The 18,941-nt window shown below is 37.3% G+C and overlaps 1 protein-coding gene across 1 annotated transcript in view; it reads left to right on the forward strand.

Moving 5' to 3' along the window:
• Nrg3 (neuregulin 3) overlaps positions 1-18,941 on the forward strand; it is a 1,018,353-nt gene that overhangs the window by 763,035 nt on the left and 236,377 nt on the right. The window contains exon 4 of the mRNA XM_027389423.2: positions 262-335. Coding sequence (XP_027245224.2) covers positions 262-335 — 74 coding nt within the window. The remainder of the gene's footprint in view (positions 1-261; positions 336-18,941) is intronic.

An 18,941-nucleotide genomic window follows, 5' to 3' on the forward strand; every position in this document is an offset into this window, starting at 1 on the left:
AGATGTTGGGGATTTGGTTCGGGGGTATTGTGTTTGCAACTATAGCTGCAAAGCTGTGTTCTTCTGGGTGTTTTTATTTATTTGTTTGTTTTGGACAAAATGGAATCTAGAATCTGCCCATAGAATTGGAAACAGACTGAATCAAATACAAAAGGCTAAGAAAACTATTCACAATTCACTGTGACTGCTGAATCTGCTTGATGAAATCTCAAAACTTTCACAACCACATGCATATATTTGTCATTTATCCCCTTTTCTCAGGTGCAAGGAAGGCTACCAAGGAGTCCGTTGTGATCAATTTCTGCCGAAAACAGACTCCATCTTATCGGATCCAAGTAGGTCAAGCCTTTTTTTTCTCTGTAATGGGATGTATAGGCCGTCTTGCCTGAGTGCAGGTCTTAACTTGGCTGAAGGTTGTATTTCACTTCTGGGTCTCTGAAAGCTGTCAAGGATAGGAAGTGTTGGGAGGTGTCCAAGTTCAAAGCACAACCAGGATTAACTCAGTCTATTCCTCTCCCATGTGAGATTTAGCCTTCGGTTTAATGCCACCCTGCCCCTCTGCTGGGAAGGAATTGCAGACAACCACTACCTTAGTACTCAGGCTGGCTCCTACTATCACTCTGTTGCAAAAGGAAGGATATAGAGAAATAGCTCATTAATAATCTATGGAATGTTATGAAACTGCATTTTCATATTGCTTCTGAGACTGTGCCTGATAATTTGTGATAATGGTGAATTTATTAATATTTACCTTACTGAAATAAGAAAATATGTATATGGAATTACCTAAGATGTTTTCAAACAAACTTTAAAAACCCAGCTCTAGTCTGACCAAACTATTTTCATATCAGGTATTATGATGCTAGTGAAATTATTATTTTTTTCTTCATGAAAGAAGACCATTTTTACAAGCCCAAATACTAATGGTTATTAGTTTCTTGGTTACAGTTTCAGGTAGTATATGAATTTAAAGGTAACTATGTGAAAATGACCATTTTTGTTTAAAAGTAAAAATTTTACTTTGGATGTAAATTTTACTTTGCTGTTTGAATGACTGCTACAATTCAATCATCACTAAAGAAAAGAGATTTTGATGGCCTCAGAAATTCAGTTCAATGAGGATAATGACATACCTTTCTAAACTGTACAGGCAATTTTATGGTTTCATATATATTTAACATGCACCATGAGGACTTAGAAAGTATTTTATATGGACTAGAACAAGAGGGGATCTTCTTAGTCTACCTGTGTCTTATAACACAAAGAACATATCTAGCTGTCTTCAACATCTTTTCACAACGTGTGTGTCAATTTGTCCCATAAATTTCTAGCCAAATTATCTTGGATAATGCAAACTTTAAGGAAAGGAGGGATTTTTTTCTTTAATTTCATTTAAATGTGTTTTATCTTGGCAAGGCATTCACCTTGTCATTATTTGCAAACTTTTACACCTCTTGAGAAGTGTGAAGGTTGTTAAAAGGCTAACAACCAATCCAGATCTCTGTTCTGTGAAAGGTGAAGTACCCTTCTCTAGAAATTATCAAAAAATCATCATGTTAATACTCTGTGACTTCTTCATTTTGTACTTATGGTGACTTGTTGAGCTGGTATCTGAAGCTCTATTTAAGCTGTTTTTGGAAGCATACATTTGAGGTATTGTGGAGTCTACATCAAAAAATAAAAAGCTTGGTGATTTGTTTTCTCTGATCCCCACAAAAACTCTTTCCTAAAGTGTCTAGTTTACATTTATTCTTCATTCTCTTTCCCCTTTTCTGTATTTCCCATTTTCAAAACCCTTCTCTCCTTCTTTTTAATACTTTTGTTTCCAAAGTAAGTTTATATTCTCTCTCTGTGTGTGTCTCTCTGTCTCTCTCTGTCTGTCTCTCTCTATCTGTCTCTCTCTGTGTGTCTCTCTCTGTGTGTCTCTCTCTGTGTGTCTCTGTCTCTCTGTCTGTCTCTCTGTCTCTCTGTCTCTCTGTCTCTCTGTCTCTCTCTCTCTCTCTCTCTCTCTCTCTGTGTGTGTGTGTGTGTGTGTGTGTGTGTGTGTGTGTGTGTGTAAGTACATGCATGTGCATGCTTTCGTGTACACACATGCATGCCATGGTGCACACATGGTGGTCCTATGACAGCTTGAGGAAGTCAGTCAGACCATGTTAGTCCTGGGGAACAATGTTAGGTGGTCAGGCTTTGTGGCAAGTACTTTTACTCACTGAGTTGTATATCTCACCAGCCCCTTCTTCTGAAAAATAAAACTTTATATGTAGTGGTAAATTAGTTTTCAAGTGCAGAATTCTAGACAAGCCTTGTAGATGATACAAAGCGGATAAAATAATTGCTCTTTAAAGCCCTAATCAAATTTTGTAATGCAGTTGGACTCCGAAATTTAATTCAATGAGGGTAATGACAGACACTTTCAAATTGCAAAGGCAATTTTTAGTCTATCAGTGTAGATATTCAGAGTGTGTGACACACACTAGTGACTGTGTTTTTCTCACAGGGAAAAAATTCCCAATGAGCCTATGTAGCTAAGATTAAAGTGCATATGATTATTTCATGCAGTCTTGGTGGGAAAGGAAATATTAGTCATACTGTACAACAGGCTTATCTTTGAAACATTTCATACCTTGTCTTCTGTAAGAATGACAAGTGCCTCAAACATTTCTATCATATGACATCATGAAATAGAAAATAAATTATGTAGGGCTGCAAAATGAACATTCTCTGATATATAGTTAGAAATAAAATATACTGCTCTGCTTAAGGGGGCCCTTTTAGAATTTTGGGTTATGGAGTTATGTGAACTTGTTTTCTTGTTACTCAAATTTTCTGTAAAAAGCATTATGTCTTACTCGACAAAAGTAAGATTTGATTTCCTTGAAATCAAAACCAAGAATTTTCACATATTAAGAATCTATAAGGGAGAAGGAACTGGGATTGTCATGCAAAACAATCTTGTTTCTAATTCAAATAAAAAATCTGCACAAAAATAGAATCTATAGATGAGTCCTTGAGTCATGTTATGTCAGATACTCATCCATGTATATATTTATTTATGAGATCATTAATTCATTCCACTAGAATTTTCTAAGCAAATACCAAATTGTTGATCAGCCAGATTATGATAATACAATGGGATTTGATCTCTGAGGACCCTATCAACTAATGAGAGAAAATAACATGTTTATACATAAACACTGAGATATGTTAGAGATACCCCTTAAACCAGGGCACACATATATTCAGTTTCTAAGTCTCCCAATTCTCATCTGAGTGAAGGCAATGATGGTAGATTTTGGTATAACATAGAGATGGAGAAAGTCACACCCAGGTAGATTTTAGCCCACTCCTTTGTCTTCATTGTCATCATTTTGAGTATACGGTAAGAGGTTCTGCATGCCAGAGACTGTGCCAAAGGGCTTTCCACTGGATTATTTCATTAATTCTTCACAGTCACAGACTAGTGGGGAGCGCATTAGAAATTGTTCACATTTTATGGATGTGGAAATTAGACTGCAGAGATGCAAAATACACTAACTCAAGGTCACACATTCAGTTAACACTGGAGTCTCACTTCTCTTCCAAATGACTCTAGGGCCTAAGCTTCCAACTGCTGGCTCTTCTCTCCCTCTCCTGGAGCCTTTCCTCTGCTAGCTATTTTCAACAGGACATTTATCACTCTAAATTTCATTGACTGAAACTCAATGACCTGAGGCAAACATCATTCTAAGGAACAATATTTGCACAATTTTCATATCTTAATGCAGCAACTTGAGCTTCCATCGAGATTTAAATCCCTAATGAAATTTCCTTGTCAAAATTCTTGCTGAAGAATTGTTTAATTTGCAGCTCATGATCTCTTTGGAGTGGCTTCATTCTCAGGAAATAAGTGTTCCTCCAATACCCTTCATGTTTTCCTTCTCCACCCTTTCTCTTCTCTGTCTCTTCTTTGCTTTCCTCCTTTCTTTCAATTTGATCCCTGCATACATTTATTGACCAAAATCCCACAATGGGGGTTGAATTCCCTGTTCTTTTTTCTGCCCTAGGTAATGCAGAGTTGGTCAGATAAACCCACACTGAACTCATATATACCTAATAACCTTTTGAAGTGTTTGAAAGTCTTTTGTAAAACAAAACCAAACCTAATATATGCAGCTGCCTCTGTTAAAGATTCAGTATATTGTGAGTTACTGTCACATAACTAGGGGTTTGTTGCAGGGTAGGATGGTGATAAGAGGAATAGACTTTTATCAGGATCAGAGGAAGTGATTTTCTGTGAAGAATCAGAACTAGTGTATGTAGCCTCTTAGAACATATATGTCTGCTCCATCTCCTGCTGTTTTAATCCTTTTCTTGGATAACAGCCATCAACACCCCAAACCTTCTTAAACATTGCTAATGTAGTTTTTGTTATTCTTTACAAATGCTGGTCAGTGTATAGATTTTCTGCCTCTATTTCTTCTTTTGATCACCCTTAGCCACTGAAGTCAGATATCATCCTCAGTATTGAAGAAAAGTGAGCCAGAACTCAAGAGCCATGAACTGGCTAAAGGGAAGATATGCATATGCTACCTGGATTCTCACTAGAACCTTGCAGAATGATACAAATCCGGAACTATATTATTTAAAAGTCATTATAACCTCCTTGTGCCTTTCTCTTCTCACTATCTTCTATTCAAATAGTCACTGTTTACATGGCCAAGGCAACAGATAATAAATGTGCAAGCCTGAGATTTGGCTAACATATGATACACCTTAAATTCCTGGAGTTTTACGATCTCTGTGATAACGTAGAAAATAATATCCAGCTCTGGTCCATGTTATTACCAGAAATTTTGGGAACTCCAACTTAGGATGTTGCATACCACCAAGAAATCTGAGAAGGGACCTCATTAAAAAACAATATAAAAGGGACACAATGAATTTACAACAATTTTCTTAGCTTAAAAGAAAAATTATAGGATAACTATAAGCTTCAGCAGTTTCCAGAGAAGGAAGATAGAGTCAGGGAAGAGAGAAAATTATGACAGTTGTAAACAGCCACATGGAGGAAGGAGAGAGAAGGAATAGCTTCAGAAAAGAAGAATGAGAAAGCCCAAGTGTCCAAGACAGCATGTCTATTCTATGGAGGATATATAAAAGAAAGAAATCAGAACAAAGAGAAAGGATAACATACGACTGAAAATGGAAAGTTGAGGTTGCTTCCACAAAGTGTAAGATGGGTGGGGTTTCTGGGAAGGAAAAGTACAAATACCTCATTAAAGTGGTAGCTGTTCCTCCCATCTTTTTAGCATGCCTTTAGATGAATCAGCTTTCCTGGGTGGTGATCTCTTGGACAGATGATTGAGAGTCTGGCTAGATTAACACTTAGGTTTTTGGTAGTTTTGACTTTGAGATCTCTATAGAACTTAGATTCTATTGTTTTGATCAGAGGAAATAGATTTTCCTTAATGGGCCTCAACAAGGCCTTAATCAAGACTATTGTAGCAGTCTCCTTCAGAACAGGTGACCCCCCAAATCATTTATGAGATGGGCTACAATTAGGGAATTGGTACACCCCTTTTCACCTTAAGAATCCAGAGATCCAACTCTAAAGCTGTTCATACAAAGGGATTTTGTACTTACTGGTGTTATAGCCCCACCCTCATGTATAGCTTTCAAGTAAGGGTGCTCATTTACTATGAGATAAGAAACCAGAGCTCTTTACTTGTTTTCTTCTCTTCTCCCCCTGACTCAACCTTTCTGCTCCCTCATGTCCTCCTCATCCCTCCTCTTCTCCCCTTCTCATTCTCCTAGCTCCCTCCCCCTTCCTCCCATGCTCTCAATTTTCTCTGGAAATCTTGTCCCTTTCCCCTTCTCCAGGGGAGCATGTATGTCTCTCTTAGGGTCCTCCTTTTTACTAGCATCTCTGGCAGTATGGATTGTAGGCCAGTATTCTTTACTTTATGTCTAAAATCCACATATGAGTGAGTACATACCATGTTTGTCTTTTTTTGATTCGGTTACTTCACTCAGAATGATTTCTTCTAGTTCCATCCATTTTCTTGTTAATTTCAAGATTCCATTGTCTTTTTTTCTACTGTGTAGTACTCCATTGTGTAAATATACCACATTTCCTCTATCCATTCTTCATTTGAGGAGCATCTAGGCTGCTTCCAGATTCTGGTTATTACAAATAATGCTGCTATGAACATCGTTGAACAGATGTCCTTGTTGTATGAATGTGAATATTTTGGGTATATGCCTAAGAATGAAATTGTTGGGTATTGTGGTAGATTGATTCCCATTTTCCTGAGGAGTCGCCATACTGATTTTCAAAGTGGCTGTCCAAGTTGGCACTCCAACCAGCAGTGGAGGAGATACCATAATAGAGAGGGACATTTTAGGTTTACAGAGAAATCAGGCACTATGGATATGTCTGGAGATCTACAAAGATAACACCAACTAACAATCTAAGCAACAGAGGAGAGGCTACCTTAAATGCCCTCCCCTGATAATGAGATTGATGACCGATTTATATGCCATCCTATAGCCTTCATCCAGCAGCTGGTGGAAGTAGAAGCAGACACCCACAACTAATCACTGAACTGAACTGGAATCCAGTTGCAGAGAAGAACAAGTGATGGGCAAAGTGGTCCAGACCAGGCTGGTGAAACCCACAGAAACAGCTGATCTGAACAACCGGGAGTTCTTGGTCCACAGACTGAAAGCTGGGATACCAGCATAGGATTTATCCAGACCCCAGAAATGTGGGTTTCTGTGAGGAGACCTCAGAAATCTATGGGACCTCCTGTAGATGTTCAGTACTTATCCCTAGCATAGGTGTGGATGTTGGAGCCCAATCCACATACAGGAATACTCCCTGAGACAAAACCTACAGGGGTGGGCCTAGGCCCTATCCCAAAGGATATGTTAGACTCTAATGACCCCCTATGGAAGGCCTCACCCTCCCTGGGGAGCAGAAAGAATATTTGATTGGTAGGGTTTTAGTTTGTGGGGGTGGTAGAGGAGGAGGGTAGGGAGAGGGAACTGGGATTCACATGTAAAACAATCTTGCTTCTAATTAAAATTATATATATATATATATATATATATATATATATATATATATATATATGAAACCACAGCTAGCTTCTGCACATTCTCAGGTAAGGAACCCAGAACTTTACAGACTGCTGCTTTTTGGGTTCCTGCCCTGTGTTTCCTATCCAATGAATGTCTCCTGAGCTGATCAATATGTGTGAATATTCATTTATTCAGAGGTGTCTTTGGGTTTTTAAATGCAGACTCTCTATCATAGAGAGATACAACCCATATGGTACCTTTTTTCTGAATTCATTTCTGGGGAAAACTATTGTAAAAGATAACTGGAGGTTACATCTTCCATCATTATTCCCAAGCTAGCTCCATATTCCTCAGCTTCTTAGGAAAAATCACTTCAGGGATCCAAAATGAAACCCACTCTGCACATAGGTTGTTAGTACAAAAGAACACTTGGCAGAAAATGACCAATGAACAAGATCCTACTTCCAAATTATTCTTAAGGACAGTGGGACAGCAAAGCACTGGGCCTTTCTTATGTGCCAGGAAGATCGCAATAGTCACTTTCTAGAATGCAAGCCACACAGCTGAAGCAGAGCATACTTCTCTGGTGGACACAGTACAACAAGAGAGAAGAAAATTTGAAAACAGCCTGGAAGGTCCAATTTAGGGACAGGGATCCTGGACACAATTTTGATATAAAAACTCAGTGTGTACTTTTAAACATGCTAGAAGTTATCTGCAGAAGAATGATGCTCTATGTTCCTGACCTTAATAGTTAAAGGTAGTACATAGAAATACATGTTTTGTGTCTGCTATTTCATAGAAGAGAACAACTGAAGTTGTCTGAATTGAGAGATAGGTAGTATTGCTTATAATCTTAGGATTATACCCTCTTTTCAGTATAATCTTAACCAAATTAGAATGACTCTAATCAATGGCTTCTGAATTTTTAAAATTGTGTCCTGCTTGTTAAAAGAAGGAAACATCGCATGATGGTGGGCATACTGTCCCTGTTCATGATTCAACAGTGGTATACAATCTGTAGGCAAAACAATACACAATGTTATTCATTACCCATGTAATGAAGCATGCATAATACACACTATAAACTAATCCTATTGTTTTCATGTACACTAGTGGATATAACCAAATGCCACAAACCTGGGGACTTACAATCAGGAAAAATTTATTTCACACTCTTCTGGGCACTAGGACATTTCAAGGTCAAGATGCTAGCAGTTTCAATGTCATATATATTATATGGTAAAATAATGTTTCATGTGTTTGGAGCCTCATTTGAAGGGTACAAATCCCACAGTGACCTAATGTCTCACTAATGTCCCCTATTAAGCTACTGATTTTAGAGGTTAGGTTTCATTACAGGAATTTGGTGAGGACACCACACTTACCATCAGTAAACTCAGACTAGTACAATTTAGCTAACCTAAATCCTCCAATTTCATAAAGGGTATTGTTGAAAAAAATATAAAACCAATAATAAGGGTACACAGAAAAAGCATGGCAGTTTCAGGAATGAATGTTCAAGTGAAGGAACCATGGAAAGCCACATAAGATGGAGGGCACAACCTCAGGAAAAGCTGTCAAGAAGAACTGCAAAGGGTTTCCCACAGTATAGGCACAAACCACTCTAAGGGCTGCACAGCACTCTAATTTTATGAGCATTGCTCACACTAGAGGGTGCGTGATGTAGTCAGGAGAAAGAAAATTCCACAGACAAATGTAGTAAATGAAGATTCATAAAAGCACAAAGCATAAACTAATCACCATTTAACTCTGGGCCATTAATCCATATGATTGAAACTGGGTGCTTTAAGGTTGAAATCTAGAAATTACCAAAGCCTTCTGCATTGTTTTACCCTGAGGTAGCCCGTGGTGTTCTTGGGCCCTATTCCACTCATATTCTATGATGGAAAATAGAATTACTAGCAGTGTTGTTGTCTCTGCATAGCACACCCATAGCTAGAGTCAGGGAAAAGTTAAGAGTTGCTTTGCTTATCGTTCCTTGTTCTGTTAGTCTTCCAAGCCAGGTCAGATCAAGGTCTTCTTTTCCAGTACTTTCTGCCTATGGTCCAGTTTGAGCAGAGTTCCTAGTAATCAGATAGGTAGTTTAATATAAATTAGCTCATTCTTCAACACAGTTTTTTTCTTAATTAAAAAATAATTAAAATATATTTCCCCCTTCCTCTTTAAAATCCTTCTCATGCCCCATCCCTTTATTTCATTACTGCCTCTCAAATACATGACCTGTTTTTCTTTGATTATTATTGTTACATTATGGCCCATGCCTGTGGGTATGTACAAATACATAATACAGCCTGTTTTCTTTAGTGCATTGCTTCTAAGTACATTATTTTAGGTCTGATTACTTGGTATTGGATAACCAGTTAGAGTGTTCATCCATGGAAAACTCTCCCTTTCTGACCAGCTATTTCTTACCTATAGTTATTTTTCTAGGGATTGGACTCCTTGAGATTTCCTGTTCCATGTTGCCCTGTCTGTTAGTATTGCCATTATTGACCTCTTGCTTAGGCAGACCTACTGTTGAGGTATCATGGGTAAAGCTTCCCTATCATCTCTAGAAGACAATCTCAGAGCAGACATTTTGGTCCTCTGACTGTTACAATCTTTTCGTTCCCTCTCACTCAGTGTTCTCCAAGCTTTAGGCACAGAAATTCTGTTATAGATCTAGTCATTAGGACCGTGCAACCCAGTTGTCCCCTGTATTTTGACCAGTTGTGGTTTTCTGTGATAGTTTCTGTCTGTTGCAAGGAGACCCTTTGATAAGGGGTGATAGGCAGCTGTATCTGTGGATACCATCCCTATACTTATTAGAAATTTGCCCTGCTCTATGAATATATTTAAACAAAACTGATTTTTAAAAAATCACATATGTACTAAACAGGTGTAGATTTTTCATCATACTCCCCAAATAATATATGACAAATACTGACACAGCATTTATGTTATATGAGGAATTATGACAAATACATAGATGATTTAAAGTACATTAACAGGGCGAATATGAATACTTCACTATTGTATATTGGGCACACGAGCATCCACACGTTGGTTATCGTAGGGGAGTCCTTTATCCAACCTTCCCTGGGTAAGGACTGTATTTGGGCTATTAATTAGACATGAGGATGTGGGCCCTCTTTCTAGATTTGTTCATGCTTCTGCCTAAATGTTTCCAAATGCTAAGTGTTAGCAAGCATTGGAAGAAGAAATTGTGGAAAACTTTACCTAAAAGTTTCTAATAGTAAAAGTAAAAAAATGATTGTAGGGCTGGAGAATGAGATCAGTATTTATGAGCATTTGCTGTTCTTGAAGATGACCTGGATTTGATTTCCAGCACCTACATGGCAGCTCACAGCTTTCTGTAAACATAGATGTAGAGTGTCTGATGTTGTCTTCTGACATCTGTAATCACCAGGCTTCTATATGGTATACATACATTCATACACATAAAAAAGTAAATCGATTTTAAAATAAAGAAATAACTGAAAAGCAAAATCTGTCTTTACCCAATGGGGGGGTCTATGATATCTAATGTTATATTGTTCCCTCCACTCATGGCCTTTATATTCATTCCTATTTACCTTTTTTTAAATTTTTTTATTAGTTCAAATTAGGAACAAGCTTGTTTCACATGTCAATCCCTTCTCCCTCTCCCTCCCCTCCCCACACCCTGTTCTTTTACCCTTCACCCCATGCACCCTCCAATCCCCAGGCAGGGTAGGGCCCTCAACTGTGGCTCACCAAAGTCTACCACAACATCCTGGGCTGGGTCTAGGCCTTCCCCCATGTGTCCAGGCCAAGAGAGCATCCCTTCATGTGGGATTGGCTCTCAAAGTCCCTTCTTACACCAGAGAAAATACTAATCCACTACCAGGGGACCCTTAGAGTGCAGAGGCCTCCTCATTGACATCCATGTTCAGGTGTCTGGATCAGTCTTGTACTGGACTCCTAGACAGCATCTGGGGTCGATGTGCTCTCCCTTGTTCAGGTCAGCTGTTTCTGTGGGTTTCACCAGCCTGGTACCAACCCCTTTGATCTTCATTCCTCCCTCTCTGCAACTAAGTTCCAGAGTTCAGATTAGTGTATCTCTGTGGATGTCTGCCTCTGCTTCCATCAGCCACAGGATGAGGGCTCTAGGATGGCATAAATAGTAGTTAGCAATCTCATTTTAGGGGAAGGGCATTTAGGTTATCCTCTCTACCATTGCCTGGATTGTCAGTTTGTGTCATCCTTGTAGGTCTCTGGAAATCTTCCTAGTGCCAGATCTCTCCTCGGACCTATAATGGCTCCCTCATCCTGCTCTCCTCTATCCTTCCCCCAACTCAATATTTCTGCTCCTCCATTTCTTCCTCCCCTCTTCTCCTCCTCTCATTCTGGCAGCTCCCTCTCCACTACACACATGCTACCAATTAGCTCAGGAGTTCCTGCCCCTTCCCATTCCTGTGGTCCATGCATTTTTCCCTTAGAGTCCATCATGTTTCCTAGTTTCTTTGGTGAAGAGGATTGTAGGCTGGTAATCCTTTGCTCTATATCTAAAATTCATATATGAGTGAGTACATACCATGTTTGTCTTTTTGTGACTGGGTTACCTCACTCAGGATAGTTTCTTCTAGTACCATCCATTTGCCTGAGAATTTCAAGATTCCGTTCTTTTTTCTGCTGAGTTGTACTCCATTGTATAAATGTACCACATTTTCTCTATCCATTCTTCAGTTGAGGGGCATCTAGGTTGCTTCCAGGTTCTGGCTATTACAAACGGTGGTGCATGCCGGTAGGATTTGCTGAAGGAGGCAGAGGCAGGAGGATCACGAGTTCGAGGCCAGCCTAGGCTACACATTTTAGTCTATGGCCATACCACCCTGAACACTCCCGATATCATCTGATCTCAGAAACCTATTTCCCTTTTTAATGTAGATTTCAAACACACTTTAGCTATGCTCTATGTCAAATACAGAAATAACCATAGTGAATTCACCTACATTAATTAGTCTTTCCTAATGAGCCTGTTCATTTATGTTCTATTCCTAGGGGCTGCTGTGTTTTGGAGATGAATAACAGCATGGCTGGTTCATTTAGATACTCTGTCATATGATGTTTAGAGAATGAGTGCACTATGCTGTGCACATTCCTTCCTCCTTTACACGAGGTCATGGGAATGCAGTCTCACTGACATGAAATGAAATTGTGCTCTTACCATTTTTCTTTCTAATGTGAAATGACCGCTTTCAGAATTTATATAGTTTTAGAAACCTAGAGACACAAATTGTAAACAGCTTCTTTTTTATTTTTGTTTTTGTTTTTGAGATAGGGTTTCTCTGCGTAGCTTTGGAGCCTATCCTGACACTCGCTCTGGAGACCAGGCTGGCCTGGATCTCACAGAGATCCACCTGCCTCTGCCTCCCAAGTGCTGGGATTAAAGGTGTGTGCCACCAATGCCCGGCTCATGTAAACAGCTTCCTACAATGAAAATTTTAAAATGGAGCACAGAGAAGTTTAAAAGTCAACTGTTGTGTTGACAAGAGTCAGAGACACAAACATGGGTTTTCTCTTAAATCCAGGGTCATATTTCAAACTCTAACAGAGGCACTATGGTAAATGGTGACTTATATGTTCTAAATACTGTGCTAAACATATGTTTATGTTTCCTCTTTGATTACCAAACCTTAATTATCACAATTTTATGTTAGAGGAAACTGAAATTTGAGACAATAATTAACCCACCCAAATTATGGGTTTCTAGAAATTTTAAATCTGTGAATTCTATACTTTAGGCTTCCAAGCACTTTCTGATACAGGAGTCAATAATTTTTTTTCCAAAAGCAATTTTTAAAAATTTACTTTTATTCTTTCATGAGCAATCAAGAATAAACATTCCGTTTTACTTGAATTTGCATTTATGTTAACATGAATAGAAGTTACAGAAGGTACAGAAATGTATGGATTTGAATGTAATATATGATGTAAAGACTGGACTGAACATTGCTCTGCATTCATTACTGTATGGGGTGAACACTATTTGTCTGGGTTTATAAAAATGCATCCCATTATTGTTATCTGTCGTAACTCTACTGAATATAGTACATCAAAATATCACCAGCCCATCTCCTGATAACTCAGTGCCCATTGACCAGCATCTCCTATCCCTTCATTGTCTCTAGCTACCTCCATTCAGCTCTTGCATTCTATAAGCTCAACTTAGTTTCCACCTCTGAGTAAGATAGCATGGTACTTGCCATTTTGTGAGTAATTTATTTCTCTTAAAGCAGTTGCTTCTAGATCCATGCTTGTACTAAATTCCCATCAACAGTGGCCAAGGTTCCTCTTTTCTCTACAACTTCACTGAGACTTTTAATTCCTTTGTTGATTTTGGAAAAGCCATGTTTACTAGATTCAGGTGGTACCTCATAGTGATTTTGCATTTCTATTTAGTCATATTGGATATTTTGTCCACATACCTGTTGGCTACTTGCACTCTTTTTAAGAATTGTCTAGGTAGCTCTGTTGTCTACCTGGAATGTGACTGTGTTTTACTGTAGAATTTTCTATTACCTGTGTGTGGATACATGGTTTTCACTGTCAGTTAAACCCCAAGGAGATCATCAAAATTACCATTTTTCCTGATTTCTTGTCTTTCCAACAAAGATCCATAATTATAGCTATAGGAAATATCTAAATATGGGCATAACACATTGCAGTGGTCCAAAAATGCATTACAGACACACTGGGACTGTTTTAGATAAATTTTAAATGTTGCCTCTCCATTAAGCAGGGACAATGAGAAACACAAAGCCCCATTAAACATTTGTGCCACACAAGTATTTTCAGATACAAGTAATGATTATGTTTGTGTTTCTCATTGATTGAATAACCAACTTGGCATGAAAAGTAGGTGACTCAAAAATAAGTGCCCAATTGTCATCTGACTCTTCAGCCTTCCTTCTAGGTTATTTTTAATTTTGGCAGAGAGGGGGGGTTTGATAAGGGTAAGGAATGGGGATATAAGTAGTATTAGAAGGCATGATGTGAAATCCCTAAAGAATCAATAAAAGAAAAAAAAGAAATTACTGATGGTGTCAAACATTCCTATGATACAGGAGAGTATGTTGTTTCCTCACAAATTCGGGTTAAGCTTCCTTTGTTTTTCACATGCACTGTCAGAGAATGGGGCAACTATTGTATTTAGAACCCTAATCTGCATTCTGTTGTCAGTTACACAATACTATAGATGGAGTGATATTTAATGAGAGAGAGAGAGAGAGAGAGAGAGAGAGAGAGAGAGAGAGAGAGAGATGCATTGGTTAAAGTCCTAGCGCTTGCATCTGGTGATTACCACTTTGCTCTCAGAGTCCCAGGGTGGTGCAGCCCATTGCTCACTGAGAGAAAAGGAGGTTCAATGTATAGCCTAATGTCTGTGGATTGGTTCCTTTCATAGAACCACCAGGATTCAGTCATGAGGAATCTATACTTATGACCTTGACTAATCTTAGTCACTTAGTAAAGGCTCCACTCAAAACAAGGCTTCCTGATTGTATCTTTTTGATACTTCAAGATTGACACTGAATGTCAAAATGAATTTTTATAGGAAACAATCTAAAGAATAAAGTAAGCACATCTTGTTGTCAATTATTTAAAGTTGCCAAAGATACCAAGACCTTAAATGGTCATAAAATTTTAGCAGGGACATGAAGCATAAGAGAAGGAACCCACAGATCTGACTGGAATTTTATACAACAATGTGAGATATTCCTTAGGGAGGATTCTGTGGTAATCCAAGCATTATTCAAATTGTACTTTTTAATTGTATCACATAATTTCTTGCATATGTCAAAATTTGTATGCTGTGTGTCTACTTTCTACGTGTAAAAAATATATACACAGTATTTAATTGTTATAAGATAATTGACTAGAAATTCTTGTACTGCTTACAAAGTAAATATATAAATCCTGTCACCATAAAACAAATAAAAAGTTACTTATATGAAAACACATTCAACTAAAAATTACCCAAAGTATCATGTAAGTGAACACCTAGAATGCTATAGGAATACATGAGAGAGAAAGTAGGATGGGGATTGTCGGAATATATGGTCATTCATTCATTCATTCATTCATTCATTCATTCAGTAGCTGTGGTACAAACACTAACAAACAGTCAACAAACTTGTACAAGTGTTGAGTTGGAGACATAGAGATTAAAACTAAATAGAGAAATAACTAAAAATTGAAAGTAAGATGAATCAGGTAATTAGAGTCTGACATTTAGAGTTTGGAACACAAAAGAAATACCATTATAACTGACAGATCTTTTGGGGGAAAGAGAATTCCCTGAAGAAGTAAAAAAAAAACAGCACCCATGATACTATGGGGTCCATCTGCATTAGATAAATCTAAAATGTTGGAAACCACAATCTCAGATTGGTAGAGAAACTCATTAGATGAAGACTAATGTTAATAGATGATTGTCACCAAATTAAAGAGCAATTCAGAATTTGGAAGCAATTGTTATATTAGAGAATATGTGGCTACCAGACACATAGACGTGCCTAGACAAGTTGGACTTGTAGTTACATTAGACTAATGGTGTTCAATCATGAGCCATTGTATCTCCCAGGGGATATTTTGCAATGTCAGAATACATTTATTTTTGTCACTACTTGAACGGGCAGTGCTACAGAATGTAGTGGCAGGTAGCAAATGTAGAATAAACTGTAATGCAAGGGACAGCTAGAAAGAAGATTTATATGAATCAAAGTGTCAGTGGTGGTGGAGAGGAGGATCTATCCTTCCAACTAAGGAAGTGAGCTTTGTAGATGGTTGTTCAAGTCAAGTTGAAATCCAAAGCCTTTGGAAATGTTTAAGGAAAAGATGGCATATCTCATGTCTGGTCCTATAATATTTCTTTGTCAAATTAAGGGATAAATGGGAATGTAAAAATAGAAAAGTTAGACAGCTTATACTCATGGAAGTTGGAAGAAAAGGAGTGTTCAATTGCCTCAAAGGATAACTAGAGATAAAGTAATAAAAGAGAGTTGAAACAGACCAATTTTGATTTTGAAAAGAGCGATGTTGCAGAGTTAAGGGAGAAAAGAAGTCCAACTAACAGTAGTTCAGAGAAGAAACTGGAAATCAATTACTGAAGAAATTCCCTGTATCTGTCACTCTAAAGAGGAACAAAAAGGATATGTCATTTGAAGAAATCATATATGTTTTAGAAGGAAGTCATGTTCATACATTAAACTAAGTGATATAAACAGGAAAAAAAACAATGCTCATGTACAAGGAGAGAAAACAACAACATGGGAAACTTCATAGAAGGCAATTAGGTGCAGGGAGGTCCTTGGGAGTGACAATAAGGGGGTAGGATGAGACCATAGGCTCTGAGGGACAGAGGGATGCACGATTAGTTCATCATGACAAGACTCTTATGTATTAGCACCTAGCTGCATTCCAAACCTTCCTTTCTCTTGTGTTATTCCATTATTCTTGCTGTAATTCCTTCATTGTTTATGACTTAAAACACAGTTAAAAGAGCTACTTGCATTACCATACTCCACCTAGGAAAGTGGTGCGTGTGTGTGTGTGTGTGTGTGTGTGTGTGTGTGTGTGTGTGTGTGTTGTGTGTGTGTGTTGGTCATTTTTGTGATGGTGTTCACAGGGGAAATATTTTTTTTTTACTTTTTAATATTTGAGAAATAGGAATTTGGTAGACAGAAAGGCTTTCATAAAGCTAAAAAGAAAAACTGCTTGTTATTCCAGTTTTTCTATTAGACAGCATATATTTAATTTCTTAACAAATAGATTTTCATTTAATTCTTTTTTATTGAATTTAAATTGTAAATTGTTTTCATTTGCAAGTTTGTGTCTGACTGGTTTCCTTAAATATCTTTCTTTGCAGACCTGTAAATTTTTCCAAATCTATTCTCTGTATGTTAATACTGTAGAGCTGTGAACTTGGTCGTAACATCACATGTGGATGACAATTATTTCACCTCAAATGATCTGTCATACACTAGCTGAAATGAAGTAGCTTTGATTTACTGCAGTTGAGGTGGAAGGAAGATTGCTGAAGGTTACAAGATTGATTCTGCTTTTATTGTCGTATTTGAGGTTGACTTTTATGCCCCAGTAACTTGCCTGAATTTGTGCTTTTCAAGTGTCTGTGATGCTCAGTGTCAGGAAGAGCCTTGGATGACACACTAAGATGAGGAAGTTTGCTGAACAGCTGGTCAGAAAAGAAATTTGAAGGGGCATTATAGGATTTAAAAGCAAAACTGAAATTGGTTCTCCTTATTGTAAATGACCAGATCAGCAATTAAAGACATGTTTATGTTTGTGTAAATGCTGAAATGTAAAAAGAAGTATATTAAGACAGACAAACTATCTTAGTGAATATAAATTCACTTCAATAAGCAAATTTAACAGCTATGACAAGATAGATAACTACTCATTACAATATAGGGTAAAATTCAGTTTCTTCTCTGTATTCACATTAAAAACACAAGGAAGTAAATTTTCATGATTCCAGAATTTGAAGGGACACACATCTGGTAGTTCTTGACTGCCCTCTTTCTGTACCTCACTGAAAAAAGTAAGGTCAGCAATCTGTAGATGTCCATTTGCCCCTTGCCACATAAACTTGTAGCAGGTGAATAAACAGAAAAGCACAGGAAATATTTCAGCTTGAGAAACTTGTGGAATACTGACTTTCAGACACTGCGTATGCACAGAGAGAGTATGAAATAATCAAGTTTGCTGATTTTGGTAAAGGTCTGCCTATTTCGTTCTATAAATGTAAGGAAAAATATACCTATATGGTGATAAAAGAAAGAGACCACACTCACCTTAATCCAAACAGATTAACATCAATTGTATTTTAAAAATTAATTATACTTTGAACTAATACTATGATAAATGCATGTTTTTATACAAACACTTAAAATTCAGCATTGAAGGTAGGGAAAGTATCAGTTCCTTCAAGCTGCCCCTGACCTTCACATGTGCACCATGGCAAGTGTGCATGCCTATAAGATAAACAGATGTAAGAAAACAAAGTAGTGTTTGAGCTCGTATAATACAGGCATAGGGATTTTGCTTAAAACTATAATTAGTCTTGGTCTGTTTGAGGGAGAATGTGAAGGAAGAAGAGAGATGAGATTGAAAGGTAACACAGAAAGTTTCTGCTATGGTCATTTTCTAAAAAATAAGATATAAAGTAATATAAACTACATTGTGTGATCCTCTCTCAGTGTTTATCAATACCAATTTTTCAGTACTAAAAAGAAAGAAATTCCTGACTGATACTTTAATACAATTTGAATTTTTATTTCATTTAAGTAATATATGTCTTAAAATGTCTTTAAGTTTACTAAATAAACACATAAAAAAACAAGAAATACTTGATAAGTCAGAAGATTAAAAATTAATAATAGCTTTAAGATATTAAAAATAATACACTATTTTCTATTAGTCAAAGTTTTTAATCACAATTAAATTAAACAACAAAACTAAATTATTTTCTCATAATTGTATAAAATTTAAAGTGTGAGAGATTTATAAATGATAAACACAAAATTAATATTGGACCTAAACATTTCTAATATGATCATGATGGTTGGGAAGTATAACTAAGCATGTTAGCACATATGTCTTATGCATAAAACACTCTACTAGGCTGACTGGGTGATTAGAACTTTGTGGAAAATTGGAATGTTATAGGCCCCAATTTGCCCTCAGCCCTAAAGACATTTATGATCACCTCTCTGTTTAACCTAACCTTATGACAATTAGGTAATCCATTTGGGATGTACAAAGAGAACCTTGTCTTGGCTATAAACTCTCTAGCTGACAGTTTCAACAGTGTT

This window comes from Cricetulus griseus, assembly GCF_003668045.3.
Source record: "Cricetulus griseus strain 17A/GY chromosome 1 unlocalized genomic scaffold, alternate assembly CriGri-PICRH-1.0 chr1_1, whole genome shotgun sequence".
Classification (NCBI taxonomy): domain Eukaryota; kingdom Metazoa; phylum Chordata; class Mammalia; order Rodentia; family Cricetidae; genus Cricetulus; species Cricetulus griseus.